Source organism: Tarenaya hassleriana, unplaced genomic scaffold (assembly GCF_000463585.1).
Source record: "Tarenaya hassleriana unplaced genomic scaffold, ASM46358v1 Cleome28, whole genome shotgun sequence".
Classification (NCBI taxonomy): domain Eukaryota; kingdom Viridiplantae; phylum Streptophyta; class Magnoliopsida; order Brassicales; family Cleomaceae; genus Tarenaya; species Tarenaya hassleriana.
The window spans coordinates 1,618,470-1,642,527 of record NW_010966021.1 but is presented as its reverse complement, the minus strand read 5'-3'; the positions used below and the strand labels follow the sequence as shown (position 1 = coordinate 1,642,527).

Sequence of the window (24,058 nt, the reverse complement as noted above, 5' to 3'; positions counted from 1 at the left end):
TTCAGCATTTCGTTAGAGCCGAGATGCTTCCCAGTGGGTACTTGATACGACCCTGTGAAGGTGGCGGTTCAATCATACACATTGTGGATCATATGGATTTGGAGGTCAATAATCACCACTTTCTGTTGATTTTATGTATCGAAATTTACTGCTTCCAATGTTCTTCACTAAACATTTTACTGTCTTCTTTTCTTTTTGGATAGGCTAGTAGTGTCCCTGAGGTCTTGCGCCCACTTTACGAGTCACCAAAAGTTCTTGCCCAGAAGACGACAATGGCGGTAAGTGAACTAATTCCGGAAATATTCAAAGCTTTTACGTTTTACATTCAAGTTTCATGGGTTATTATTATTCTTTTTTATGACCATCACTTTTTTTTTGGTGGGTGTCAAGTCTCTGCGTCAGCTCAAACAGATTGCTCAGGAGGTTTCTCAGACTAGTGTTAGCAATGGCTGGAGCAGGCGTCCTGCTGCTCTACGAGCTCTTAGTCAGAGGCTAAGCAGGTTTGATATTCATCACTAATTTCCATTCTCTTTGGTAATGTATTCGGTATCTCAATTCATGGTTTCTTTATAGGGGCTTCAATGAAGCTGTTAATGGGTTCACCGATGAAGGGTGGTCAGTGATAGGCGATGGCATGGATGATGTGACAATCCTTGTGAACTCTTCACCCGACAAGCTCATGGATTTGAATCTTACCTTTGCCAACAACGGGTTTCCACATGTTAGCAATGCAGTTCTATGTGCAAAAGCTTCAATGCTTTTACAGGTAAGGGTTTATCTCTTCTATCATAACTGGCCAAGGCCCTAATTTATTCGGTTTTCTGTCATTCTAGAACGTTTCTCCGGCAATCTTGCTTCGTTTTCTGAGGGAGCATAGGTCAGAATGGGCTGACAACAGCATTGATGCGTATTCTGCAGCGTCGATTAAATTGGGTCCCTGCAGTTTACCGGGTGCTTGGGTTGGAGGATGTGGAGGACAGGTTATTCTCCCTCTTGCTCATACCATCGAGCATGAAGAGGTCAGTCAACTTTCTTCTGTAACTTTCGGTTATTTGTTTCTTTCCAGTCTCGGTTGAGAATTCGTTCTCTTTTTGAAATCTTGGAGTTGTTTTCATGATTAGTTCTTGGAAGTCATCAAGTTGGAAGGTCTTGGTCATTCACCCGAAGATGCAATCGTTCCCCGGGATATCTTCCTTCTGCAAGTACATAGATTGTCTCCTCTCGGTGGACCCTAGAGGCATCTTCCATTTGTTAACTTGCATTTTGATACTTTTTCTCATGACAGCTTTGTAGCGGAATAGATGAGAGTGCTGTCGGGACCTGTGGTGAACTCATCTTTGCTCCGATCGATGCTTCTTTTGCCGATGATGCCCCTCTGCTTCCTTCCGGTTTTCGCATAATCCCTCTTGATCTGGGAAAGGTTTGGAATTTCAATGCCCATCTTAGTGTTTTTCCCCTTATTTCGAGCATTTCATCGATTTCCTGAACCGGGTACGTGCACTATGAACAACTCTGAAGCAGGAAGTGCCTAGTCCAAATCGAACCCTCGACCTTGCATCAGCATTGGAAGTTGGGTCGGCTGGAACAAAAGCATCCACTGACGGGTCGGGAAACTCCAGCTGTACGAGGTCTGTGATGACGATAGCATTTGAGTTTGCTTTCGAGAGCCACATGCAGGATCATGTGGTATCCATGGCCAGACAATATGTCCGAAGCATCATATCGACGGTTCAAAGAGTGGCCTTAGCTCTCTCCCCTTCTCACATGAGTTCGCAAGCTGGCCTGCTCACCTCACTGGGTACACCCGAAGCTCAGACGCTTGCTCGTTGGATTTGCCATAGTTACAGGTCTATATCGTCATTTATCTTTTGATCTTTTCTCTCGCTTTCTCTCTGCCGTTTTGCCTCTAGCCTGGATGGAGATGATAGGAATGTAATTACCCGATTTCGAGAAGATGATACGTTTTGAGTTACAGGTGCTTCATGGGTGTTGAGTTACTGAAATCAAGCGATGGAAATGAATCCATTCTCAAGAACCTGTGGAATCATTCAGATGCTATAATGTGCTGCTCGCTTAAGGTACAAGAATGCGATTATAGCGTTATTTGATGGAACGGGTCGTCGGTGTTTTGTTGTTTTCTCCTCTTTTCTTGTTTTGCCCATTTCTCAAGCTGCGTATTCAGAAACATATGCTTGAACCTTTCTTGAAAATTTCTCCGTGATATAGGCTTTGCCCGTCTTCACGTTTGCCAACCAAGCTGGTCTCGACATGCTAGAGACTACATTGGTTGCCCTTCAAGACATCTCTCTGGAGAAGATATTCGATGACAACGGCCGGAAGACTCTCTGCTCGGAGTTCCCCCAGATCATGCAACAGGTTTCTGCGTTCTTACACAAACCCGATTCATTTCACCTCTTCTGTAATGATGTCGTGAACGTTATCTGTTTCGCGGGTACAGGGATTTGCGTGCCTTCGGGGCGGGATATGCCTCTCGAGCATGGGGAGACCGGTCTCATACGATAAGGCGGTGGCTTGGAAGGTACTTAACGAGGAAGAAAATGCTCATTGCATCTGCTTTGTGTTCATCAACTGGTCTTTTGTGTGAACTCTTTTGGTTCTGTAACCACCCTGTCCTGTCTCGAAATCTGCCTGTTGCTATATCTTCTGGATGACGACTGCTTTGTTGCTTTGGGCTTGTTCTTGTCGAACTCAAATGTTTCAGTCTGGTGGAAAACCTGAGAACAGTATGTGGATTGAAATCCTGCGTGTGGATTGACTCGGTTCTTGTTTCAGAACTTAACTCGGTTGTGACTCAGTCCAGACATCTATCTATCCATAAATGCTTTGTCCAGGTAATGGATGATTATTACTTATTAGTTGTCTTAAAATGAATTTACATAAACATAGTTTTGTGAACTAATTGATATGAAAATTGATTTAAATAATTTTAGGGAAAAAAACTCCAACTTGATGTATCCTTTTTAGTCGAAAATTAGTTTTCTATTCAATCATTTGATGTTTTTCAAAATAAATTATAATTTAAATATGTTCAAGACAATTTTGTCTCTGAAACTTTATAAGAACGCCGATAACTTTTGCCCGAAGGCATTTTTTTGTTTTTTCTACGAAAGACTTTATTTAATTAATTTTTATATAAATTTAATTTTTGACTATTTTCACTAATTTATCTAATTCATAAACTCACTTATTATTTCTAATTCACTTATCATCATTTGTTAATCTCTGATAACTTTAGTTTGTGTTGATGTAGCATACAAAATCTAAATTTATGTGTTTTTAGAATTAAAATTTATTTGATAATTCAAGTAGATTTAAATACTATTTGATGAAGAAGTATTTGATATAGTTATTAAAATGAAAATTTTAAAGTTCTTGTTCATCAATTTTTAAAAATACTGAGAATAAAAATTTTTAGTTCTTTTACAAAAGAGGCAGTTCAAAAGCGTATGTACCATCATATAGTAGAACGCCTAGTCATATATATACCCCACTAATAATTTATTTCATATGAATAACAATTATTTTATACGTAAAGCAAAACCTAATGTCCATAAATAGATGGACTCTCAAATCATACGTAGTGCAATCTAAAGTACACACACAAAAGTTGATATGTAAGTTGTTTTTTCTCACTTCCACAAAAAAAATATTTTGTTTCTTTTCATTTTTTTTTATATATTATTGATTTTGCTTTCTTTAATAAAATGTGAAGGCGGCCTTAAAGAATTATTTTTTTCAACCAAGAGATATTTTGAATTCTAAATCTCATATCTTTTAAGGTATTAAATAAAAAAAGAATTTAATCTATAATATTAGGTAATGAAATAGTTGTTTTTTACGTAACAAGTTGGAGTTAAATCTCATATTTGAGAGCTATAATATTAATTTCTTAATATCTAAGAAAAGGTTATCGGACCAATGATATTTTCGATTATATTCTATCGAACAGGTTATTTTAAAATATTTACACAAGAATGGTAATAATAATATTATCCTTTGTTATAGTTAACAAATTCGAAGCCCGAAATATAAAGGCATTATTATATATGCGATTTCTTAATAACCCTTAAGAATGTCCCTTTTTAAATAACTCCATAGATGTAACAAATACCAATATCAAACCATTAGTGATAGTACTTGGAAAAAATTCCATATTTTGGTTACACAATTCCAAAAATTGAATATTTATTCACCGATAAATTCAAGTCCGATGACTACAACGATATGATCTTCAAATTTGGATTGATACCTTGAATTCGGGTATGAGATGACGAGAACTTGTCACTAAATTCGTCTAAAATTTAGAATATAATGTATTTAGATTCAAAATCGGATAAAATGCACGTGCTAAATTTGAGTTTGATGCCCTGATTTTGTTGTGGTATGGTAATGACTCCTCTAATCTCTTTGATTTAAATAGTTTTGCATTATAAATGTCTAGAGGATTAGAAAGGTTTGCGGTTAAACGTTATTTGCCGTATCAGTCAGGTCTTAATCACACATATAACGAGATGGTTACGTTAGTCTCGTTGGTCCAAATTGTACATGTTATGATTTGATAATCGTATTTATTTATCCATAAAATGTACTTGTTAGACTCGTTCTTTAACACTGTTCGACAACAAACCACACACATCAAGACACGATATCGGCTAAGTACATTGTCTAGATTCGAATCCTCATCAATATATTATTTTAATAATTAACATAAAATTGTGTAACGTTGCACGTTTTCAGTCCATCTTTTTTTAATAATATTTAATTTTCCTCTCTCTCTCTCCCCCCCCTTTATATACCACCCCACAATCACACTTCTCGTATCCTTAACCCATAAGAAATCAAAGCAAGAAACACAAAAATCTCTCTCTCTCTCTCCCTCTCTCTCTCTCTCTCTCTCTTAAGATGGGTAAGGACCAAACAGTAAGCAAGAAGGTCTGGAACATAATACGTTTTGTCCTCTTCATGTTACACAAAGGAGTGTCAAAGCACAAGCTGGTCGTCGACCTAAACGTGATGCTCAAACGCGGCAAGAACCTCATGTTCCACAGCCGCCGCCGCGCCGCGAACGCTAACGCGGCTTCTGCGTTCCGGCCGATGCAGCCGCACGAGTACGAGTTCAGCTGCAGCAACACGCCAAACTTCACATTCCCTTTCCACATCGCTTCCAAGTCCAAGAGATCAAGCCTCTTCGCGTGTGCTCACGCGCCCGAAACGCTCGAAGACGGGGCCGCCGCCGCGAGAGCGGTGTTCGAGCTGCTCAACGGCGGTAACAACGGTAACGTAAACGCCAACGCGGCGGTAGAGGCGTTGACGGCGTTGTCACCGTACTTGCCGGGATTCGGACGGACTCCGTTAGTGAGGCCGTTAAGGGTGACGGACTCGCCGTTTCCGTTACGGGAAGAGGCTGACATGGAAAACGGACACGTGGACAAAGCAGCTGAGGAGTTCATACAGAAGTTCTACAAGAACTTGAAGCTACAGAAGAAGATGATCGAGTTCAACTAAGTCCTCGATGTTTTTTAACTCTTAGTGTTCCATCCTCAAAAAAAAAAAAAGGAAAAAAAAGTGGCGTTTTCTATATGTTTTCCCCTAAATATTCTACTTTTTTTTTTTCTCATTAAATTCTCAAGGTGTAATGATATTTTTTGGGTGTTATATTTTATCATTTCTTGATAGAGTTGGATTATCATGAATAAAAAATAACAATCAGAAGGTGTAATAGTTTATATTGTAGAAAAACTATAGACATATACATCTTCCATTAGAAAAAGATATGTCCCCTGTTTTTGAGTAAATATTTTTTTAATGTAAAAAGAGGTTCATTTCAATGATTTTAAAGCGTTTCATTTCATGGATATTTTTTTTATTTATTCTATCTAAGATTTTTGTGAAAATAATAATATTATTTGAGATTCATTGTTTGGTTTTTATGTATTTATATGTATATAATATATCTACATATCCAGATGTTTAAGTATTTGTTTCTGTTGTTTTCTTTCTCTACACGCATGCGCACACGTATATTGAATATTTATTTTACGTTATAGGATGCATCCAAAGGCTATATACTTTTTTTTTTTGTCAAAGCAAAGGCTATATACTTGTCCATGGACAATAAGTTTTCTGCATGCCCACGAGAAAGCTATACGCCAAATACCAAATGGATACTGTCGATCCTCGTATATTCTTATATATACGTCCTTCTTCTAAATATTTTTTTTCTGTAAATAATTTTATTTAATAATAAAAAACAGACGTTTTTATATATAAAAATGAATAGAATAATACGTATTATATCTAAATTATATATATTTATTTTAAAGATACTTGAATATGATATTTTATCAAAACAGAATTGAAAGAAAATATTTTTAAAATATTTTTTTAAAGAAAATTGATTTTTAGTAGAACTGAAATAAAACCCTAATCAAATGAAAATCGATATAAAATGACTTTAACATATTTGAATTAAAATCTAACTGGAACCTATAATATTGAACCTAAAATGGATGTAAAATTACATCTTCATATTGTTTATCACATTGAGGGGAAATAGACAAGGAAACTCCATAATTAAGGGTTTAACTTTGCAAGCCCGTGGTGTCTTTTTATAAAGCAAAAGAAAAAAGTATTTTTTTTTCCTTTTTCAACTTTTTTCTTTAATTTGCTTTTTCACTCCTCTGTCTTTATAAAATTATTGTCCATATTTCAAATGGAAATATGAAATGTTTCTTTGTGATTCACAAGTTTGAATTCATAGTCGTATCAAAACCCTAAATTAACAACTCTACCACTATCTATAAAAAGCTTTTGGTGGGTCAATATAAAAAAACTTTTTATAAAACCATTTATTTTAACTATTAATTTATAAAGTAAGAATGCAAGAGCAAGCTCCCAAATATTCTTTCCTTAGTTGGTATGTAAATTAAACTTATAAACACTACTAATGTTATATATATGATGATACTATAAGTTTGGAGTTTTTTTGCTAATTGTTTGTTTAATCTACACTATGTTCTAGACATATACACACATAAATACATGTTTTTTTGTAATCAAAACTTCTACTAAAAGCTTAAGAAATGAAAACATTTTAAAAAATTATCATAATGCTTTCTATTGTTACGAAATAACATACACACATAATATATAATATTATATACACACACTATATTTTTTATTAATTAAATTTTAATTTTTTAGAGAAACTATTTTTTTTTTATAAAATGTGTTGAGACAGAATCCATACTTATCATTATCTCTCTCTCTATATCTATCTATCTATCTATATATCTATCTATCTATCTCTCTCTCTCTCTATATATATGTATATATATTCAAACTTGATTAAATGAAAACTGTTTATTCAAGGTTCCTGATCAAAGCCGAAATTATGTGGATGGTCTGCACAAACTTTAGCGTTAAGAGTACCCTTTTAGCTGTCATTATATCATACCTTAATTAAAAATTATTTCGTATGATTTTCTGTCCTGAATATTGGATAAGGTTGCCCTTCTCGTTATTATTGATGTTACTATATTAAATTTGATTCACTTTGATTCGGTTTCGATTTTATTGAAAAATACATTTTCTTAATAAGTTTTTTTTTTATTTTTTCAGATTTTGCAATATTCGGTTCGATTAGGTTTCTGGATATTCGCTTTTTAGAAATATTACTGAAACATTCGGTTTAGTAGCAATAATTATTGTTTTTATTCAGTACGGTTCGGTTCTACGGAACTTAACCGAAACGTTCACCCTATTTTCCAATTATCATTGGACTATAACACTCGATTTACTCTGTGGGCCGAGAACCCTCGCAACTCTTGTCAATGCTCTCGCCATCCATGGGTACGATTCGAATCTTGCGAACGGGTACCCCAATTTCAGGGTTTTTTTTTTCTTTCCAACCCTAAACCTTGTTACACGTGTTCTTCGTCATTCCTTTTCCATTATTAGGGTTTCTCGTCTTCTTCATATTCCTCAATCGATTAGGGTTCTTTTTCCTTGTTTCTCGTCGTCGAACCCTCGCGATTGCCTTTATGTTTTTTCTTTTAATATTGCTGTTGCTTATGTGAGTCTAGGGTTTTTCTTCCACTTTTTGAAGGGTTTTCACGACTATATAATCCGAGTCGATTTAAATAAAAGGATCCGATTCGGATCCAATCAAGTTTAAAATAAGGTTATTCATTATGGTCTCTCAGCCAAGCGGGCTCATTTTATAAACTTAAATTGCATTTACTTTCTGAGTTATTTTATTTTCAGTTAGTCGGCCAATAAGTTTTCCATTTTTATTTGAGTAATTTAAAATAATTCCTTAAAATATAAGGAGGATGTTAAATACTATTTTCTTTATAAATTTGGTTTTGGTAAAAAAAAAAATATTTGGTTATAGAACAAAATTTACAACGTGAATAAAAATTAATTTTGTTAATATAGACAATAGGCATATATAGTTCATACGATTTTGTCATCGGATACTATTTTTAGATTTGGGAAAAAAATCTTACAATCGGGAAAAACAAAAGTTTGAAAATTTTGATATGTTATAACGTTAAAGTCTATCAATATTAAAATTATTAATTCATAAATATGAGGGAAAACAGATCCAATTATAAAACGAAAGATTTGGTCCTTGTGGACAGGTTAATCCATTATCCAATAATTCAAGAGAAATAAGTGAAATCAGTAGACTAACAACATTACATATAAAAAAATCTATACATTGAATCAATATGTAATAATAGCATAAATGAAAGCCCCATTTTATGCATAACATTTTTATAATGCACACCCACATAACATTTTTTTCATAATTATAGATTATTATATATCGAAGCAAAATAACTTGTAATTATACGAATATCCTAACGACCACAAAAAATCATCCAATAAAACTGTATCCCAACACAAGTTTGTAACCTAAGATAACCCATATAGTATAATTTATTAGTAGAATATTGTATATCTTTAGAGGAACATTAGTTTTTTTATTTAATTTCTTTAAAAGTTAAAGATATTTATAAAATATATTTTTCGGACACTTTTGCGAAAGACAATATATTTATAAAAAAAATTCTAAAAAATATATATTTTATTTTATTACAAATTTTAATAAATGTAATCTAAAAAATATTTTCTTTAGATTACAATAATTAATAAAACGCTAGTAGTATATTTTCTTTCCAAGGTAAAAATGATTTTGACTAAAGCAAATACATGAATTATCAAATTAAAGAAAACGTTGAATCTGGCCAAAAGTTTAGATATCGAACAGAAACAAAGTAATAGAAGATGTACGGACGGACTTGCACTTGATGCATGATGATGCCTAACTATTTTGGTAATTGAAAATATAATCTAAAGTCTAGAGGTTAGGTGGTCCGACCAAATATCATATTGTTAGAAATTAGAAGAGGTTCTATTTAATGAATATATTATAATACAAATAATAATAATAAAATAAAGATTTCTCGCTCATGCGTCCACGTGAAAGTGGTTCACTGATCCTCCAAATCCAAATAATAGGTTTTATGGAATGCATGCAATAATAACTTTTTTTTGTCCTTTATTGGATTTGGTGACTTCTGATTGGCTAGATGTATATGTGAACAGATATGGAGTAACGTGTGTATATATATATTATGTATCATTTTCTTACGGACAATTATAAACTTGCAATATATGGACGGTGCGAATTGATTCCGGTTTTACAACAAACCAGACCACACTACCAAATTTAAATTACCAATTAACAAAACGCCATCCGAGAATAAACGGGCTTCGTCTTTGTCCATTTTGCCCTTGAAAGCCTCCATTTCGTCGAGAGTTTCTCAAACCCTTTGAATGCTTCAGAGGCTTTTCCACGGTCAAGTCCGCAGATCAGTGCAGCAGACTTAGTATCACGTTAGTTTTGAACCCTGGAATTTATAATTATATATTTAAATATCGTCACTAAGTAATTTTCACGTGAAATTATCATTTATTAATATAATTATTGTTACGCGCCCCGAACTATTTCTAAGTTGTAATTTTACAGTGACTCAACCTTATTTTGTGTATGTTTTCTTGTATAATGTTAGATTCGTATTATTTTTTATACAAATGGGTTGAAAATAACTGACTCTAACGTCGCATATTATATTATATAAACAAATGGATTCGCATTAGATATTCGAATTCCGGTTTCACTCCATTTTATAAAATATTATAAAAATTCTCAAAGAAATTTTTAGAGTTGTTGTACAAGTTATGGACGATGGAATTCCATATAAATTGAAAAGAAGCATGGTCAATATATCAGTTCGATTCTTTACCTGTTCACCTGTCGTCTGTGAATTATACGACTGATTTACTTTCCATTTACATTGCAAACTCGTGCATGTGGGTATGCGATTTACCCAATCAGACATCCGAAAGTTAGCGGTTGGAGTTTCTACCATTATTAAAAAAAAAAAGTTACGGACTAATGAGCACCACCTAAAAATCGGTGCGTCAATATGACGATTTTGTAACATCATCGACTCTAACAATAACAAAGTATTTGTGTAATAATTAAATAAAGTGAAAGAGAGAAATAATGTAAATATTTGGACCGTGGACGGTGGACCCAGCAGAGATTATATATGTCAAACTATTTTGACCTTTGTAGACGCATTTTTCAACACCATACACGTTGTTTAGATTGGGTGGGTGAGTGGAAGAATCCAAGTATCGAACAACTCTTTCATATATATATATATTTATATTATTCCATTCATACATATATGTGGTCGGTAAATGACAATAATGACTATTGTATTTCTCCCCCCCAAAATAATGATTATATTATATATTATGATTCATTTTAATAACATGTACTTAGCACTAATTAAATGAGCATAAAAGAAGAATTACAATTTAATAGGATTTAGCCAAATAATGTGACAGCTTTTATATCGTAAAATGACGTCGATTATGGAATTACTAGTTTAAATATTAGGAAGAAATCAATAAGTGATATTTATATGTCACAAATTCCGATTTCAGTGCTTTTTTTTAAATATTTATTAGTGGTGATCTTTTGGTTTCTTTATAAAGAACCGGATCCCACTCAACAACCGAGTTCATGAAATTAATCAAATTTTAAAAAATAAACATTTATTAAACAAAATTAATGGCATTGAATATGAAAAAAAAATGAACAGAATCTAAAACCAGTTTTAAGTAAACAAGACTGAAATCGGTATAAATAACAAATTTGGCGTATTCACTTTAAAATTGAAAAAAACTTAACCCAACGATAATCGAATCGAAATTCGAAAAATGCGTCCTAACAGGCATGTTATGAAAAGTGGCTATATAAAAAAAATTATCCATCGTTAAAAAAATCAACAAAAATCGGTTTCGGGATTTTCTGTTGGTGGTTTTTTTTTACACGTGAGTTATTTTTTGTTTCATAAAAAAAAATAATGCTTTTGTATATTTTACAGTGATAAAAATATAAGAATTTTATAGAAAAATACAAAATCATTATATATTTTCTCACTTGAAAGATTAGATGGCTATTCCAGATATAAGTAGCGAGAAATTCGTTTTTAGTGAATACGTATATATCTATACACACACACGGGTGAAGAAAAATGGGAAAAACAAAACGTGTAATTACAAGGTAAAATAAAAATTAATAAAAAAACAAAAAAAAAATATTTGACGGGAAAAGACTCTGAACTTTATTTTTTTGGCAAAAGAAGAATTCTGAACTTACGCTGTTTTACTTTAACAATTTGGTAGCGTTTTTCATTGAAATTTCAATTTTTTTAAATTAAATATTCCGACATTTCAAAGCTAACATAGTACGTCGGAGTGTTATATGTTAGTGTGATAATGATACTAGTACCACGTCAGCCAAAAAAACAAAAAATAAAATTAAAAAAAATGCAAATGCATTTATATATTACGTGTAAATATATGAGTATATTTTTTATTTTTATTTTTTGTTGATGTGGGCTTGAAGGGGTTGTTACGTATTGACGTTAACATGTCGGACAATTTGCAAGTTAAAAAAATAAAATAAAAGAATGGAAATGGTATTTGGAATCGCTGTGAAAATAATTAAAATTCATAATAATCTCACCATTAAGGTCAAATTGGTGTTTTTTTTTTCTGTAGAAAGTGATGCATGATCATATCTTTGAGTTAGAAATTTTAAAAAAATTGTTTGTAAATCAGAGTTTATTTTGTGCGATTTATTCTTCTAAAAACGGATACAACTGATATATGATATACACTAAAATATGAACGAGAAAAATAATTTCTACTTTTTTTAAAAAATAAACATAAAAAACACTTCAAATAATTTCTTAATCAATGAAAAATTTTGACACATATATTTACGATAAATATTGAAAAAGTCACTTATTCTTTTTTTTTTATGTATTTATTCAATTATTGTAAAATTTGAGAACATTTGTTTCAATTTATAACATGGATATGGATAAAGATTTTTTTAGTAAATACCTATTTAATATTTTAAGAGGTAGATACACTATTAAATTGATCAAGTAATCTGATTTATTTCTTAAATATTCAATATATTAAATAAGATATTTTGGTTTGGTGATCTAATCTTTCGCATTTCTTATTTATTGATGATATCATATTAATCTATCTTATCACATTAAAATTTTTTGAAATTAGAGAGCTAATAATATTGGAGATAAAAAAAAGGATTAATAAAAGATTGCAATAAAAATTAAAATTCTGAAAATTAACATTCAATAAAATTTAGAAAGAATATTATGAAATTATCAATTTAAAATAATTGAAATAAAATTTATAGAAATAAAAAATATATATAATATTACAATTGTTATATAAAATTTATATAGTTAGCAAGTAGTATATAATGCCACTAGTTTTGTGTATATCGTCATTTAAATTAATTTTATATTTGATTTTGATTTTTTCTATAAATCTCCCATAATTGTAAATGTATAGTATATTTATAATTATTCTTATCTTATTGATTTAAATATAAACATATATCATTTTTTAAATGTAAAAAATATGCTTTTTTAAATATTGAGAAGAATTACTGATGTTTTTATACTTTTTTAAACATCGAGAAGAATTATTGTTGTTTTATTATATCTATACAATTTCTAAATGTGAAATCTTTTAAAATATTTATTTAATATATACATATATATATGTTAATAAAGAATTTTGGTGAAAACATAATGTAATCATTCCAAACAAAAGTAGGTATTCACTATGAATATACAAGAAAGAGTCGTTTATACAAGATTCCAATTTTATTCCTTGTTAGATATATAGACAATAAAGTTTGGTTTATCTAATCCATTTTATTTTTTAAAATATCTAAGCTATATGAAGTAATATATTTTTGTTTTAGCTAAGATATCAGATTAAGTATTAATAAAATAAAGTGTGTTATCCAATCTATTTATTGGGTATCACATGTTTGGAAAAAAAAGAAATAAGAGATATTATATATTAAGGGGCTCAAATAAATTTAACTCCTACTTCTACTTTAGTTGAATTTATTTATACTTTTTATTAAATGATATTCTCATTAAATTTTTGTAACCTAACATTTTATGAGAGAGAGACAGACAAGTTATGAGAACCAGCCAAGAGATAAGAGTCCCCACCAAACGCAAAGTTAGTATTTATAGTTAAAATACATTTTTGAATTTCATAGATTTCTGTTTGGTTCCCGAGAAAATCAGAGCAAATAAATGACCGTGGACTTCATTCATCGAAACCCTCCACGTATCTCCTAATATATGTATATATATATATATCCATGAAACCCGCTTGATTCCCTATGGTTCTCTTTATATTTTCCGAGACATTTTCTCTGCAACCAAACATCTTCAAATCCTAGGTATTGCCAGGATTCATCTAACCCAGAAAAAAAAAAAAGACCAGACAAAAAGAATCAAGAATCAAGAATCAAGAATGGAGAAACAAGGGACCATGTCGAGGAGCATAAGCAGAAGCCTGAGCCGAGCGAACAAGACGCTCGAGGAAATCTTCACGGCGAGCGGATCGTCAAGACAATACTCGAGGAGAAGCCATTCGGCCGACCAAGACGAAGAAGCCTTGAAATGGGCCGCCATCGAGAGGCTCCCCACGTACTCTCGTCTTCGGACAACGATCATGCAACCGTTCATGGAACGTAATAGTAACAATCTGCATGCGAACCACGGCAAAGTGGTCGACGTCGCGAAGCTCGGCGTCGATGATCGTCAGAAGTTCATCGATACCATCTTCAAGGTGGCTGAAGAGGACAACGAGAAGTTCTTGAAGAAGTTCAGGAAACGAATCGATCAGTAAGTATATATATATATATATATCCGATAAATCTCCCTTATATATATATATATATTGATATAATACGAAAACGATATTGGCAGGGTGGGAATAAAGCTACCAACAGTGGAAGTGAGATATGAGAATCTAACAATAGAAGCAAACTGTCATGTCGGAAGAAGAGCACTTCCGACACTCCCAAACGTTGCCCTAAACATTGCAGAATCAGCAATTGGTATGTTTGGTGTTAACTTAGCCAAAACCACTAAGCTCACCATCCTCAAAGATGTTTCTGGTATTATCAGACCATCCAGGTAATTTAATTTAATCCTTATTTAATCAAGATTATAATATTATATATAACCCTTGATTATATATAATGTTTTGGAGATTTTTTTTTTATGAATTTTGTATACAGAATGACACTATTGTTAGGTCCACCGTCATCAGGGAAAACGACCCTTTTACTGGCCCTAGCAGGAAAATTGGACCCAAGCTTAAAGGTTACAGAAAGATTATGAATTTCATTATTAAATTATTATTGATAGATTGTAATTAAGAAAATGATTTGGGCAAAAGCAGGTGACGGGGAAAGTAACATACAATGGGCATGGTCTTGAAGAGTTTGTACCACAGAAGACATCAGCATACATAAGCCAAAATGATGTTCACGTTGGGATCATGACTGTCAAAGAAACTCTTGATTTCTCTGCTAGATGCCTAGGCGTCGGTACTCGATACGGTAATAAACGTATTTTCCGAACGACAATACGAAAACGATGCTAAAAATTTACGATTTTATCTACTTTTGATATGATAATTTAGAGATCGAATTTTTCGATCATTTAAATTTTACCTGAAACACGAAACTCGGATGTAGAGTTGTTGAGTGAATTAGCAAGAAGAGAGAAGGATGCCGGAATTAGGCCGGAGGCAGAAGTGGATCTCTTCATGAAGGCATCTGCAGCCAAAGATCTTGAGAGCAGCCTCATCACTGACTACATTCTCAAAGTAAATTATTATTATTCGATTTCATTTTTTTTATACAAATTATCTCATATGTTTTATGAAATAAAGTTCGTTTTATCTTAAAGTTTAGTTTATTAGAGAATTGCATGAATTTTGATACGTCACGAAATTGGTTATAACTTTTAATTTTATTTTTTTTTTTAAATTTGAGGTAGTAAGTACTATTTTATAGTTCTTTGGCAATATTTAGAATAAAAACAACTTACGGGGCATGAGTATAAATCCTGTATAACATCAAGGGCCAAAATGAAAACAAACATTCACCTAATTCATACTCCCTGTTTTTTCTTTCCGCCCTCGAAATTTAGGGATATTACAAGAGATGCACCAAACTTTAAATACGATCAATTTGATCCAAATTTCTTCACAAGTTTTGTAGAATGTTACTAACCGAAATGACCCATAAATCAATTACATTTCTTTTTAAATAATTTTAATATTAATTTATTTAACCAGATAATAGGGCTTGACATATGCAAAGACACGTTGGCTGGGGATGATATGATAAGAGGCATTTCTGGTGGTCAAAAGAAAAGGCTCACAACAGGTACCTGCTCCCTCGAATGCCATCTTCATGATTCACCAAATGAAACATAAATAAATAAATAAATAAAATAATATTTTCCTAATATACATATATACATGAGAAAACCATCGCATATTTATTTTTAAAAAAAGCATAATATTAATCCAATGCAGGAGAAATGGTGGTGGGGCCTGCAAAGACATTGTTCATGGACGAGATATCGACCGGTTTAGACAGTTCCACGACGTACCAGATAGTGAGATGTCTGCAGCAAATGGCCCGTTTCAACGACGCGACGATCCTCGTGTCGTTACTACAGCCGGCTCCCGAAACGTTCGATCTCTTCGACGACATCGTTCTCTTGTCCGAAGGTCAGATCGTCTATCAGGGCCCGCGTGAAAACGTTGTTCACTTCTTCCAGTCGTGCGGTTTTACATGTCCCGACCGCAAGGGCACTGCCGATTTCTTGCAAGAGGTATGAACATATATTTCCCGACATGTTCGAATTATCGATCCAAAACCCGACACTGATTAATAACATTGTAAAACAATAATAATAACTTGAACGTAGGATAGATAATAGAATCTCGATTCGATCAAACATACCGATTTAAACTGTTGAGATCAAGAGAGAAAACGGTAACTTAGAACACAAGAAAACGCTTGGAATCTATCCAGTTTGGTTTTCTTGTGCTTCAAGTTACCATTTTCTTCTTTTATATCAACAAGAACCTGAGCTTAAGAGAAAAATGATCGATTAGATGCTAAATATTACGAATTTTTTAGAATATGAGCGGGAAAATTTTGAACCAGGTTGCCTTGTTGAACAGGTTACTTCAAGAAAAGACCAAGAACAGTACTGGTCCGACAAGACGAAACCATACAGATACATTCCCGTGTCCGAATTCGCAGACCGGTTCAAACATTTTCATGTCGGAATCAATCTTTACAGAGACTTATCGATACCTTACAACAGGCTCAGATCTCACCCGGCTTCTCTCGTCTACGAAAAATACTCAGTTCCCAAACCTCAGCTCCTCAAAGCTTGTTGGGACAGAGAATGGCTTCTCATGAAACGAAATTCGTTCGTCTACATCTTCAAGACAGTTCAGATCATCATCATGGCCGCCGTTTCATCGACCGTGTTCTTGAGAACCGAGATGGACACGAGGAATGAGAGCGACGGATCTTTATACGTCAGTGCATTGCTTTTCTCCATGATCGTAAACATGTTCAACGGTTTCGCCGAGCTTTCCTTGATGATTCAGAGACTTCCCGTGTTTTACAAGCAACGAGATCTCCTGTTTCACCCTCCTTGGACTTTCACTCTCCCTACTTTTCTTCTGGGCATTCCTATCTCGGCCTTCGAATCGATCGTTTGGGTCACCGTAACTTATTTCTCGATCGGTTTCGCTCCGGAAGCCAGCAGGTTATCCCGAAAATCCGATAGATTTTGTATGAATCCGTCCGTGGTTTGGATAACGAAATGACCATGCGATGGTGTTTTTGCAGGTTTTTTAAGCACTTGCTGGTAATATTCCTTACACAGCAAATGGCATCTGGTATTTTCCGGTTCATCGCTTCAACTTTCAGAACAATGATCATGGCAAACACCGGAGGATCTCTCGTTCTCCTCCTCCTCTTCTTGCTCGGCGGCTTCATTATTCCTCGAGGTAATCTCGTCGTGAGAAAGAAAAAATCGCTTTTTATACCTCACCTTAGACTCTAAGTCCTGCTTCCATTGCTAAGGCAAGAGAGCTTCAATTCAACAGGTGAGATTCCAGTATGGTGGAGATGGGCTTTTTGGGTATCGCCACTGAGTTACAGTTACAACGCTTTGACAGTGAACGAAATGTTTGCTCCTAGATGGATGAACAAACAGGTGACGACTTATAATCAGTGAGTTTTCTCTTCTTTTCAGTGAAAAATTCGATCTAACTCGGTAGAACGGTTTCTGAATCTTGTAGGGTTCTGATAACTCGACGAGGTTGGGAATCGCGGTTTTAAAGAGCTTTGACGTTTTCACAAATAGAAACTGGTATTGGATAGGTGTTGCATCAGTTCTCGGGTTTGCGGTTCTCTTCAACATCCTTTTCACCCTCGCCCTCGCCTTCTTAAACCGTGAGTATCATCCTTCATTCGTCTTTTACATTCTTTTGTTTTGCATTTCTTCTACGACTAATAGTAATGACTCCTCGTCGATTCCAGCCATCGGGAAGCCACAAGCAGTGATTTCTGAAGATACTGCAGAAGAAGCAGAGACCGAGAAGGGACGTTTGAAGTGGAAACCGGGTAAGTCGGGTTATATTTCGGGAAAATGTGTACTTATAAGACCGACCTTATTCACTATGTGGCCTGAACATTTCAGATATGTCAAGTAGAGCATTTGATTCTGAATGTAACCGGGCCAAGAAAGGAATGGTTCTCCCTTTTACTCCACTGGCAATGTCATTTGATAGCGTTAACTACTACGTTGACATGCCGCCGGTATAAATGCCAATCCCCGCCATCTCTCTGTGTCGGACTCGAAAGCTATAAATGTTTTGATTTTAATTCGGACATTGTAACTTTCTGGCACAACAGGAGATGAAAGAGCAAGGAATTGCAGAAGACAAGCTGCAACTGCTTAGGGAAGTGACAGGAGCATTCAGGCCAGGAGTTTTGACTGCTTTAATGGGTGTGAGCGGAGCCGGGAAGACGACTCTGATGGATGTTTTAGCGGGTAGAAAGACGGGTGGATACATCGAAGGAGATATCAGAATTTCTGGTTACCCTAAAAAGCAAGAAACATTTGCAAGAATCTCCGGTTACTGCGAACAAAATGACATTCACTCACCACAAGTTACTGTCAGAGAATCTCTTATCTATTCCGCCTTTCTCCGCCTCCCGAAAGAAGTTAGAAAAGACGAGAAGATGGTATTTTCTTAACCCGATTGCTCCAAAATCTTTCGGTAACTAAGGAAGAGGATATGGCATCCTTCGTTTTTTTCGTAGATGTTCGTGGATGAAGTGATGGAACTAGTAGAGCTAGAGAATCTGAAGGACGCAATAGTCGGGTTACCCGGGATAACGGGGCTATCGACTGAGCAGAGAAAGAGGCTAACCATTGCAGTGGAACTGGTAGCTAATCCTTCGATAATCTTCATGGATGAACCGACATCAGGGCTTGATGCAAGAGCAGCGGCAATTGTAATGAGGACAGTGAGGAACACAGTTGACACTGGAAGAACAGTTGTCTGCACGATCCACCAGCCAAGCATCGATATTTTCGAAGCATTCGATGAACTTTTACTGATGAAGAGAGGAGGACAAGTGATTTATGCAGGTCCTTTGGGCCGAAACTCACACAAGATCATAGAATACTTCGAGGTAAAAACACCTTTCGATCCATTATCAAAACCCTAGATTCAGGTTTTCGGGTTCAACAAAATCTGAAAGCTTTTTCCATTCTTACAGGACATTCATGGAGTTCCAAAGATTAAGGAGAAATACAACCCGGCGACATGGATGCTAGAAGTGAGCTCAGTAGCTGCAGAAGTCAAACTCGGGATAGATTTCGCCGAGCATTACAAAACAACATCCTTGTATAGGTGAGTTCAAGAACCTAAGCCGTAAAAGCAAAATCTCGCTGGTACATAGTCAAATCTCTGACAAAACATATCTACACGTATATGTATATGTATGTATGTATAGACGAAACAAAGAACTGGCGAAGGAATTAAGCACGCCGCCACAGGGAGCGAAAGATTTACATTTCACGGCGCGATACTCGCAATCGGCATGGGGGCAATTCAGATCTTGCTTGTGGAAACAGTGGAAGACTTACTGGAGGAGTCCTGACTACAACCTAGTCAGATTCTTCTTCACATTAGTTGCTTCCCTCATGCTCGGCACGATTTTCTGGAAAGTGGGAACGAAAAGGTTCGTCGAATCTTCTAAAAATAATCTCCCGTACAGATAATATCCGAAATCAAAATCTTATTATACGGTACAAATTAACGATCTTGTATGAACAGGGACAACGTTGGTGATCTTAACATGATCATTGGAGCAATGTATGCTGCAGTTTTATTCGTCGGGGTTAACAACTGCTCGACGGTCCAACCGATCGTATCCGTTGAACGAACGGTGTTCTACAGAGAACGAGCTGCCGGAATGTATTCCGCCTTGCCTTACGCCTTGTCGCAGGTTACTTGTGGAAATTGAAACCTGATAAAGACGATGATAATGGCGGTAACTAGTGGTTAACCCCTGTTGATATATGCGCTGCAGGTCGTATGTGAAGTACCGTACGTACTAATCCAAACGACGTATTTTACGCTAATCGTGTACGCGATGGTGAGCTTTGAATGGACAGCGGCGAAATTCTTCTGGTTCTACTTCGTTTCCTTCTTCTCCTTCCTCTATTTCACGTACTACGGGATGATGACGGTCTCCATCACTCCGAACCTGCAAGTTGCAGCCATATTCGCCGCAGCGTTTTACGGCGTTTTTAACCTATTCTCCGGTTTCTTCATCCCTAGACCGGTAAAATTCTCGTTACTTGTTTCACAAGAACCTCTAACCGCAGAGAATTCTCGTTACTTGACTCACAAGAAACCTTAACTTTCACATGTTTTCTTGAGTCTGATCTCGTAGAATCGTTGCAGAAAATTCCCAAGTGGTGGATTTGGTACTACTGGATCTGTCCGGTGGCTTGGACGGTGTACGGGCTGATCGTGTCTCAGTACGGTGACGTGGAAGATAGGATCCGGGTTACGGGTATGGATCGTGACCCGACAATCAAATGGTACATCGAAAACCATTTCGGGTATGACCCGGATTTCATGGGTCCTATCGCTGCCGTCTTGGTTGGCTTCTCCGTCTTCTTTGCTTTCATGTTCGCTTTCTGCATACGGACGCTAAACTTCCAACAGAGATAGAGGGTTTGACCAGTTTTATCCCCCTGTGCCAACTGAGCCAAAAGAGGGTTACATTGATTTGGGTGTCCATGTTTTTGTCTTTGTTATACCATATAAATATAATACGTTATGATGACGATTATTTGTATATTTCTGTTGCGAAATTATGTGTAACACAAAGCTTGTTAGAGCTGCAATCGCATATTTTAATGTCATTATAAAAATTTTAGCTTTTGCGAGTTACGTACTTTACCAATAATTATTAATCCTTTAAACCTAAGCAATTTAGTCCAATCCATGTTGAAAACGTGATCCTATTTCAAAAAGTACTTTTTTTTTGTTCAAATATAGATGTGTTACATTTTTTAAAAAACCTATAACTACGTTAATCTATAAATTATAAAAAAAAAAAGCATTTAAATCCAAAAATATTGTGAATATTCTCGGAAAATAAACCAATTGAAATAACAGGAAGAAGAAAAAAACATGTAACCCTAAAATAGTCATTTCAACACGGCGACAACGTACGATTCTCCATGATCCTCTGCAGATTGAATATCGAAATACCGAAATTGCCCCTTTCCAGGCACGTAAGAAGTCCTCATCTTCTGTCTCTCTCTCTCTCTTCTCCCCACAAATTTATCGTCAAAGATGTGTATAAACTGAGCGTATTCCCCTATTTATACACTCAAAAGGGTCTCTGATTTTGCATTTCGTTTCCCGAATCGAGTTGTAATCGCTTGCACCGCCCAATGACTCGCCGGTGCTCGCATTGCAGCAACAATGGGCACAACTCTCGCACGTGCCCCACGCGCGGCGGAGGAGGGGGCTCCCCCGTCGCCGCTGTGAAGCTGTTCGGCGTGCGTCTGACGGATGGGTCGATCATCAAGAAGAGCGCGAGCATGGGGAACCTGTCGGCGTTGGCCGCGGCTGCGGCGGCGCAACACCACCACCATTTGCCGTCGTTCCCGACCGCGTCGATGAATAGAGATTCGCCGTTGTCGGGTCAAGTGCGTGACGCGACCCATCGGACCGATGGGTACTTATCCGATGACCCGGCTCATGGTTCCGGGTCTTCTCACAGACGAGGGGAGAGGAAGAAAGGTGAGAGATTGATTTGGGTTATTAGCCCGGTTGATAATCTGATTTATTGATGATCATGTGGAATCGGTTTTTTTTTCCTGATTCGCGTAGAATGGGTTTAGTATATGAATTTATTGTATTACAGATCAAATTGCGTTCTAATAGTACGAGATTAGGACAGCGGACATGGATTGTTCAAAGGGTTTTGCGTCTTCTTGACGTTGAAGCAAATGGTTTCAGGACTAGAGAATCGTTGATTCTCTCCATATTTCTGGTTTTTGTTTACCATTTAAGCGTGTAACTGTATGAACCAGGATCAGAATGTCATAAAGCAAGATGAAGTGTATGCCACGGCAAAAAACAATTGCAGCATGAGTCAAGGATTAGGACTCTGGTCTTTGGAAACGGTGAAAGTTTGATTCTTTTATGTTCGCCTGAGATGGGGAACTCTTGTTTGGACACTATACCAACTACCAAGATTGAAGATCACTTTCGTGGATGGTTCTCGTGTCTAGTCTTAGTGTTCGTGAAAAGTTTAACATGATAAGGTTTCTGGTCGAGATGAATTAGAAGCCAGCTCTTTAGGTTTTTAATGTGATGGCATTGGCAATGGCACCTAACGTTTCTAAGGCTGTCTTTCTCTGTTTTCACAAATTGAGATATGACCGGTGTGATATTCTTCTCGATTGGTTACATCTCGCGCTTGTTATAATAACCCGAAAGCGGCTTTCTTGGTTTGGGAAACAGGTGTTCCGTGGACAGAGGATGAGCATAGGCTATTCCTTGTCGGCCTTCAAAAACTTGGTAAAGGAGATTGGCGTGGTATATCAAAGAGCTATGTCACCTCGAGGACTCCTACACAAGTGGCTAGTCATGCTCAGAAGTATTTCATCCGGCAAAGCAGTTCCAGCCGCGTGAAAAGGCGTTCTAGCCTTTTCGATATGGTGACAGATGATATGGTTCGCATCTCTTCCTTTCGATTCTCTTTTTGTCATTTCCAAGACACGATTTTTAACCTCTTGTAGTGTCTCCTTCATTACCAAACATTTGAAATTACCCGTGATTGTCTAAATTTCCTGGAAATGCTTGGAAACTTGTGGTACCGTGGTTAAATCTCATCCCTTTTCGCTTTCTTCAGGTCATCGAGGCACTGCCAGGAAAAGAAGATCGAGCTTTTCATCTTTCTCCTTCTCTAGAACCCGAAAACTCAATCTCCCTACCTTCTCTGGATCTCTCACTTGGGACTGCGGAACGTGAGCCAGCATCAACTGCCTCACAGGACAGAACCAAGGAACCGAAAGACGAGATCAATCCATCAAATGGGCTATCTCCAATGCTCGTACCGGGTATTTTTCCGTCTTGTGTCCCTCTCAACTACAAATTATGGTTCCCGACGGCTTCGACTTCCCCTCTGGGGCAAGGATACGGCCTAGAAGCTACCACTCAGCATCAGGTTCTGAAACCAAACCCGGGTTTCAGCAAGGAACGAGCCAATGTGGATCAGTTGGTCGGAATGTTGCAGCTTCGTATTGGAGAAGCAGAAGGAAACAAACGCGAGCCATCTTCGGCTTTTCACCCGAATGGTTCGGACTTGAATCAAGGCAACAGTGCGATTCAAGCGCTTTGATGACGAATCTGTGGAATTAGGAATCATATAATTCTCTTTGTTTCTTTTCCTTTTTTAAAAACATGAAATTAGAGGTCATATATATTTATATATGTTCTCGTTTTTGTAAGCATCTCCAGAATTTAAAACTGTAAACAAAATTATTTTATTGAATTACAAAAAAAATGTGAGTTTTTGTATCATGTGATATTGAATAAGGCTAAATTAGTTCCTTCAAACTTATTTTATGTAAGTAACGAATTCAGATAAATCTGATCGTATAATTGTATTTATTTATCTATTATAAAGAGATGTACGTGGACGCCATACTACGGACGTTTAGATAAATTGATTATATTATTTATAATGAAAATATTACATATTTTGAATACCCACATGTAATTTTTTTTAACCACGCAACATGAATTCCGCAATATTCACAAAGAGTACTCATGAATTCTATAATTGCATTTTTTTTTAGAAACTCTTAGAATTTTGAGTTCAATCTCAAAATATTTACCATTCTATAGTTAATTAAACTTAACTTGCATAACTTTATTAAAAAAAATTTCT

At 35.5% G+C, this 24,058-nt stretch overlaps 4 protein-coding genes across 7 annotated transcripts in view; all 4 read left to right on the top strand.

The window, feature by feature from the left end:
* Window positions 1-2,851, top strand: part of LOC104817963 (homeobox-leucine zipper protein ATHB-15) — a 6,111-nt gene extending 3,260 nt beyond the window's left edge. For 3 of the 4 annotated variants that reach the window (XM_010547370.2, XM_010547369.2, XM_010547368.2), the window contains exons 11-21: window positions 1-104; window positions 204-278; window positions 391-500; window positions 574-766; window positions 834-1,019; window positions 1,122-1,202; window positions 1,286-1,420; window positions 1,519-1,847; window positions 1,976-2,078; window positions 2,227-2,376; window positions 2,459-2,851. In XM_010547370.2, the coding sequence (XP_010545672.1) occupies window positions 1-104; window positions 204-278; window positions 391-500; window positions 574-766; window positions 834-1,019; window positions 1,122-1,202; window positions 1,286-1,420; window positions 1,519-1,847; window positions 1,976-2,078; window positions 2,227-2,376; window positions 2,459-2,605 (1,613 nt within the window). In that variant the 3' untranslated portion in view covers window positions 2,606-2,851. The remainder of the gene's footprint in view (window positions 105-203; window positions 279-390; window positions 501-573; window positions 767-833; window positions 1,020-1,121; window positions 1,203-1,285; window positions 1,421-1,518; window positions 1,848-1,975; window positions 2,079-2,226; window positions 2,377-2,458) is intronic. The other variant, XM_010547371.2, reaches the window with a different exon arrangement.
* A 1,995-nt stretch (window positions 2,852-4,846) lies between these two features.
* On the top strand, window positions 4,847-5,742 carry LOC104817962. Its single transcript, XM_010547366.2, has one exon. It carries the CDS (start codon window positions 4,924-4,926, stop codon window positions 5,524-5,526), a length of 603 nt encoding a protein of 200 aa, XP_010545668.1. The 5' UTR covers window positions 4,847-4,923; the 3' UTR covers window positions 5,527-5,742.
* Window positions 5,743-13,861: 8,119 nt separating this feature from the next.
* LOC104817961 (ABC transporter G family member 29) lies at window positions 13,862-21,030 on the top strand. The gene is made up of 20 exons (XM_010547365.2): window positions 13,862-14,360; window positions 14,445-14,654; window positions 14,759-14,843; window positions 14,923-15,082; window positions 15,221-15,351; window positions 15,826-15,916; window positions 16,069-16,370; window positions 16,726-17,324; window positions 17,408-17,568; window positions 17,668-17,777; window positions 17,863-18,016; window positions 18,104-18,187; window positions 18,264-18,382; window positions 18,479-18,811; window positions 18,890-19,264; window positions 19,352-19,485; window positions 19,589-19,816; window positions 19,912-20,083; window positions 20,168-20,422; window positions 20,545-21,030. Exons 1-20 carry the CDS (start codon window positions 13,987-13,989, stop codon window positions 20,815-20,817), a joined length of 4,350 nt encoding a protein of 1,449 aa, XP_010545667.1. The 5' UTR covers window positions 13,862-13,986; the 3' UTR covers window positions 20,818-21,030.
* Window positions 21,031-21,426: 396 nt separating this feature from the next.
* On the top strand, window positions 21,427-23,614 carry LOC104817960 (myb-like protein J). Its single transcript, XM_010547364.2, has 3 exons — window positions 21,427-21,900; window positions 22,627-22,838; window positions 23,018-23,614. The coding sequence occupies exons 1-3, from the start codon at window positions 21,549-21,551 to the stop codon at window positions 23,504-23,506; spliced, it is 1,053 nt and encodes a 350-aa protein (XP_010545666.1). The 5' UTR covers window positions 21,427-21,548; the 3' UTR covers window positions 23,507-23,614.
* Window positions 23,615-24,058: the final 444 nt, after the last annotated feature.

Coding starts and splice junctions, on each gene's coding strand:
- LOC104817961 (XM_010547365.2), top strand. CDS start 13,987: ATGGAGAAACAAGGGACCATGTCGAGGAGCATAAGCAGAAGCCTGAGC. Junction 15,917..16,068: donor AAAGAAAAGGCTCACAACAG/GTACCTGCTCCC, acceptor AATCCAATGCAG/GAGAAATGGTGGTGGGGCCT. Junction 20,084..20,167: donor TGCCTTACGCCTTGTCGCAG/GTTACTTGTGGA, acceptor TATGCGCTGCAG/GTCGTATGTGAAGTACCGTA.
- LOC104817962 (XM_010547366.2), top strand. CDS start 4,924: ATGGGTAAGGACCAAACAGTAAGCAAGAAGGTCTGGAACATAATACGT.
- LOC104817960 (XM_010547364.2), top strand. CDS start 21,549: ATGACTCGCCGGTGCTCGCATTGCAGCAACAATGGGCACAACTCTCGC. Junction 21,901..22,626: donor ACGAGGGGAGAGGAAGAAAG/GTGAGAGATTGA, acceptor TTTGGGAAACAG/GTGTTCCGTGGACAGAGGAT. Junction 22,839..23,017: donor ATATGGTGACAGATGATATG/GTTCGCATCTCT, acceptor CGCTTTCTTCAG/GTCATCGAGGCACTGCCAGG.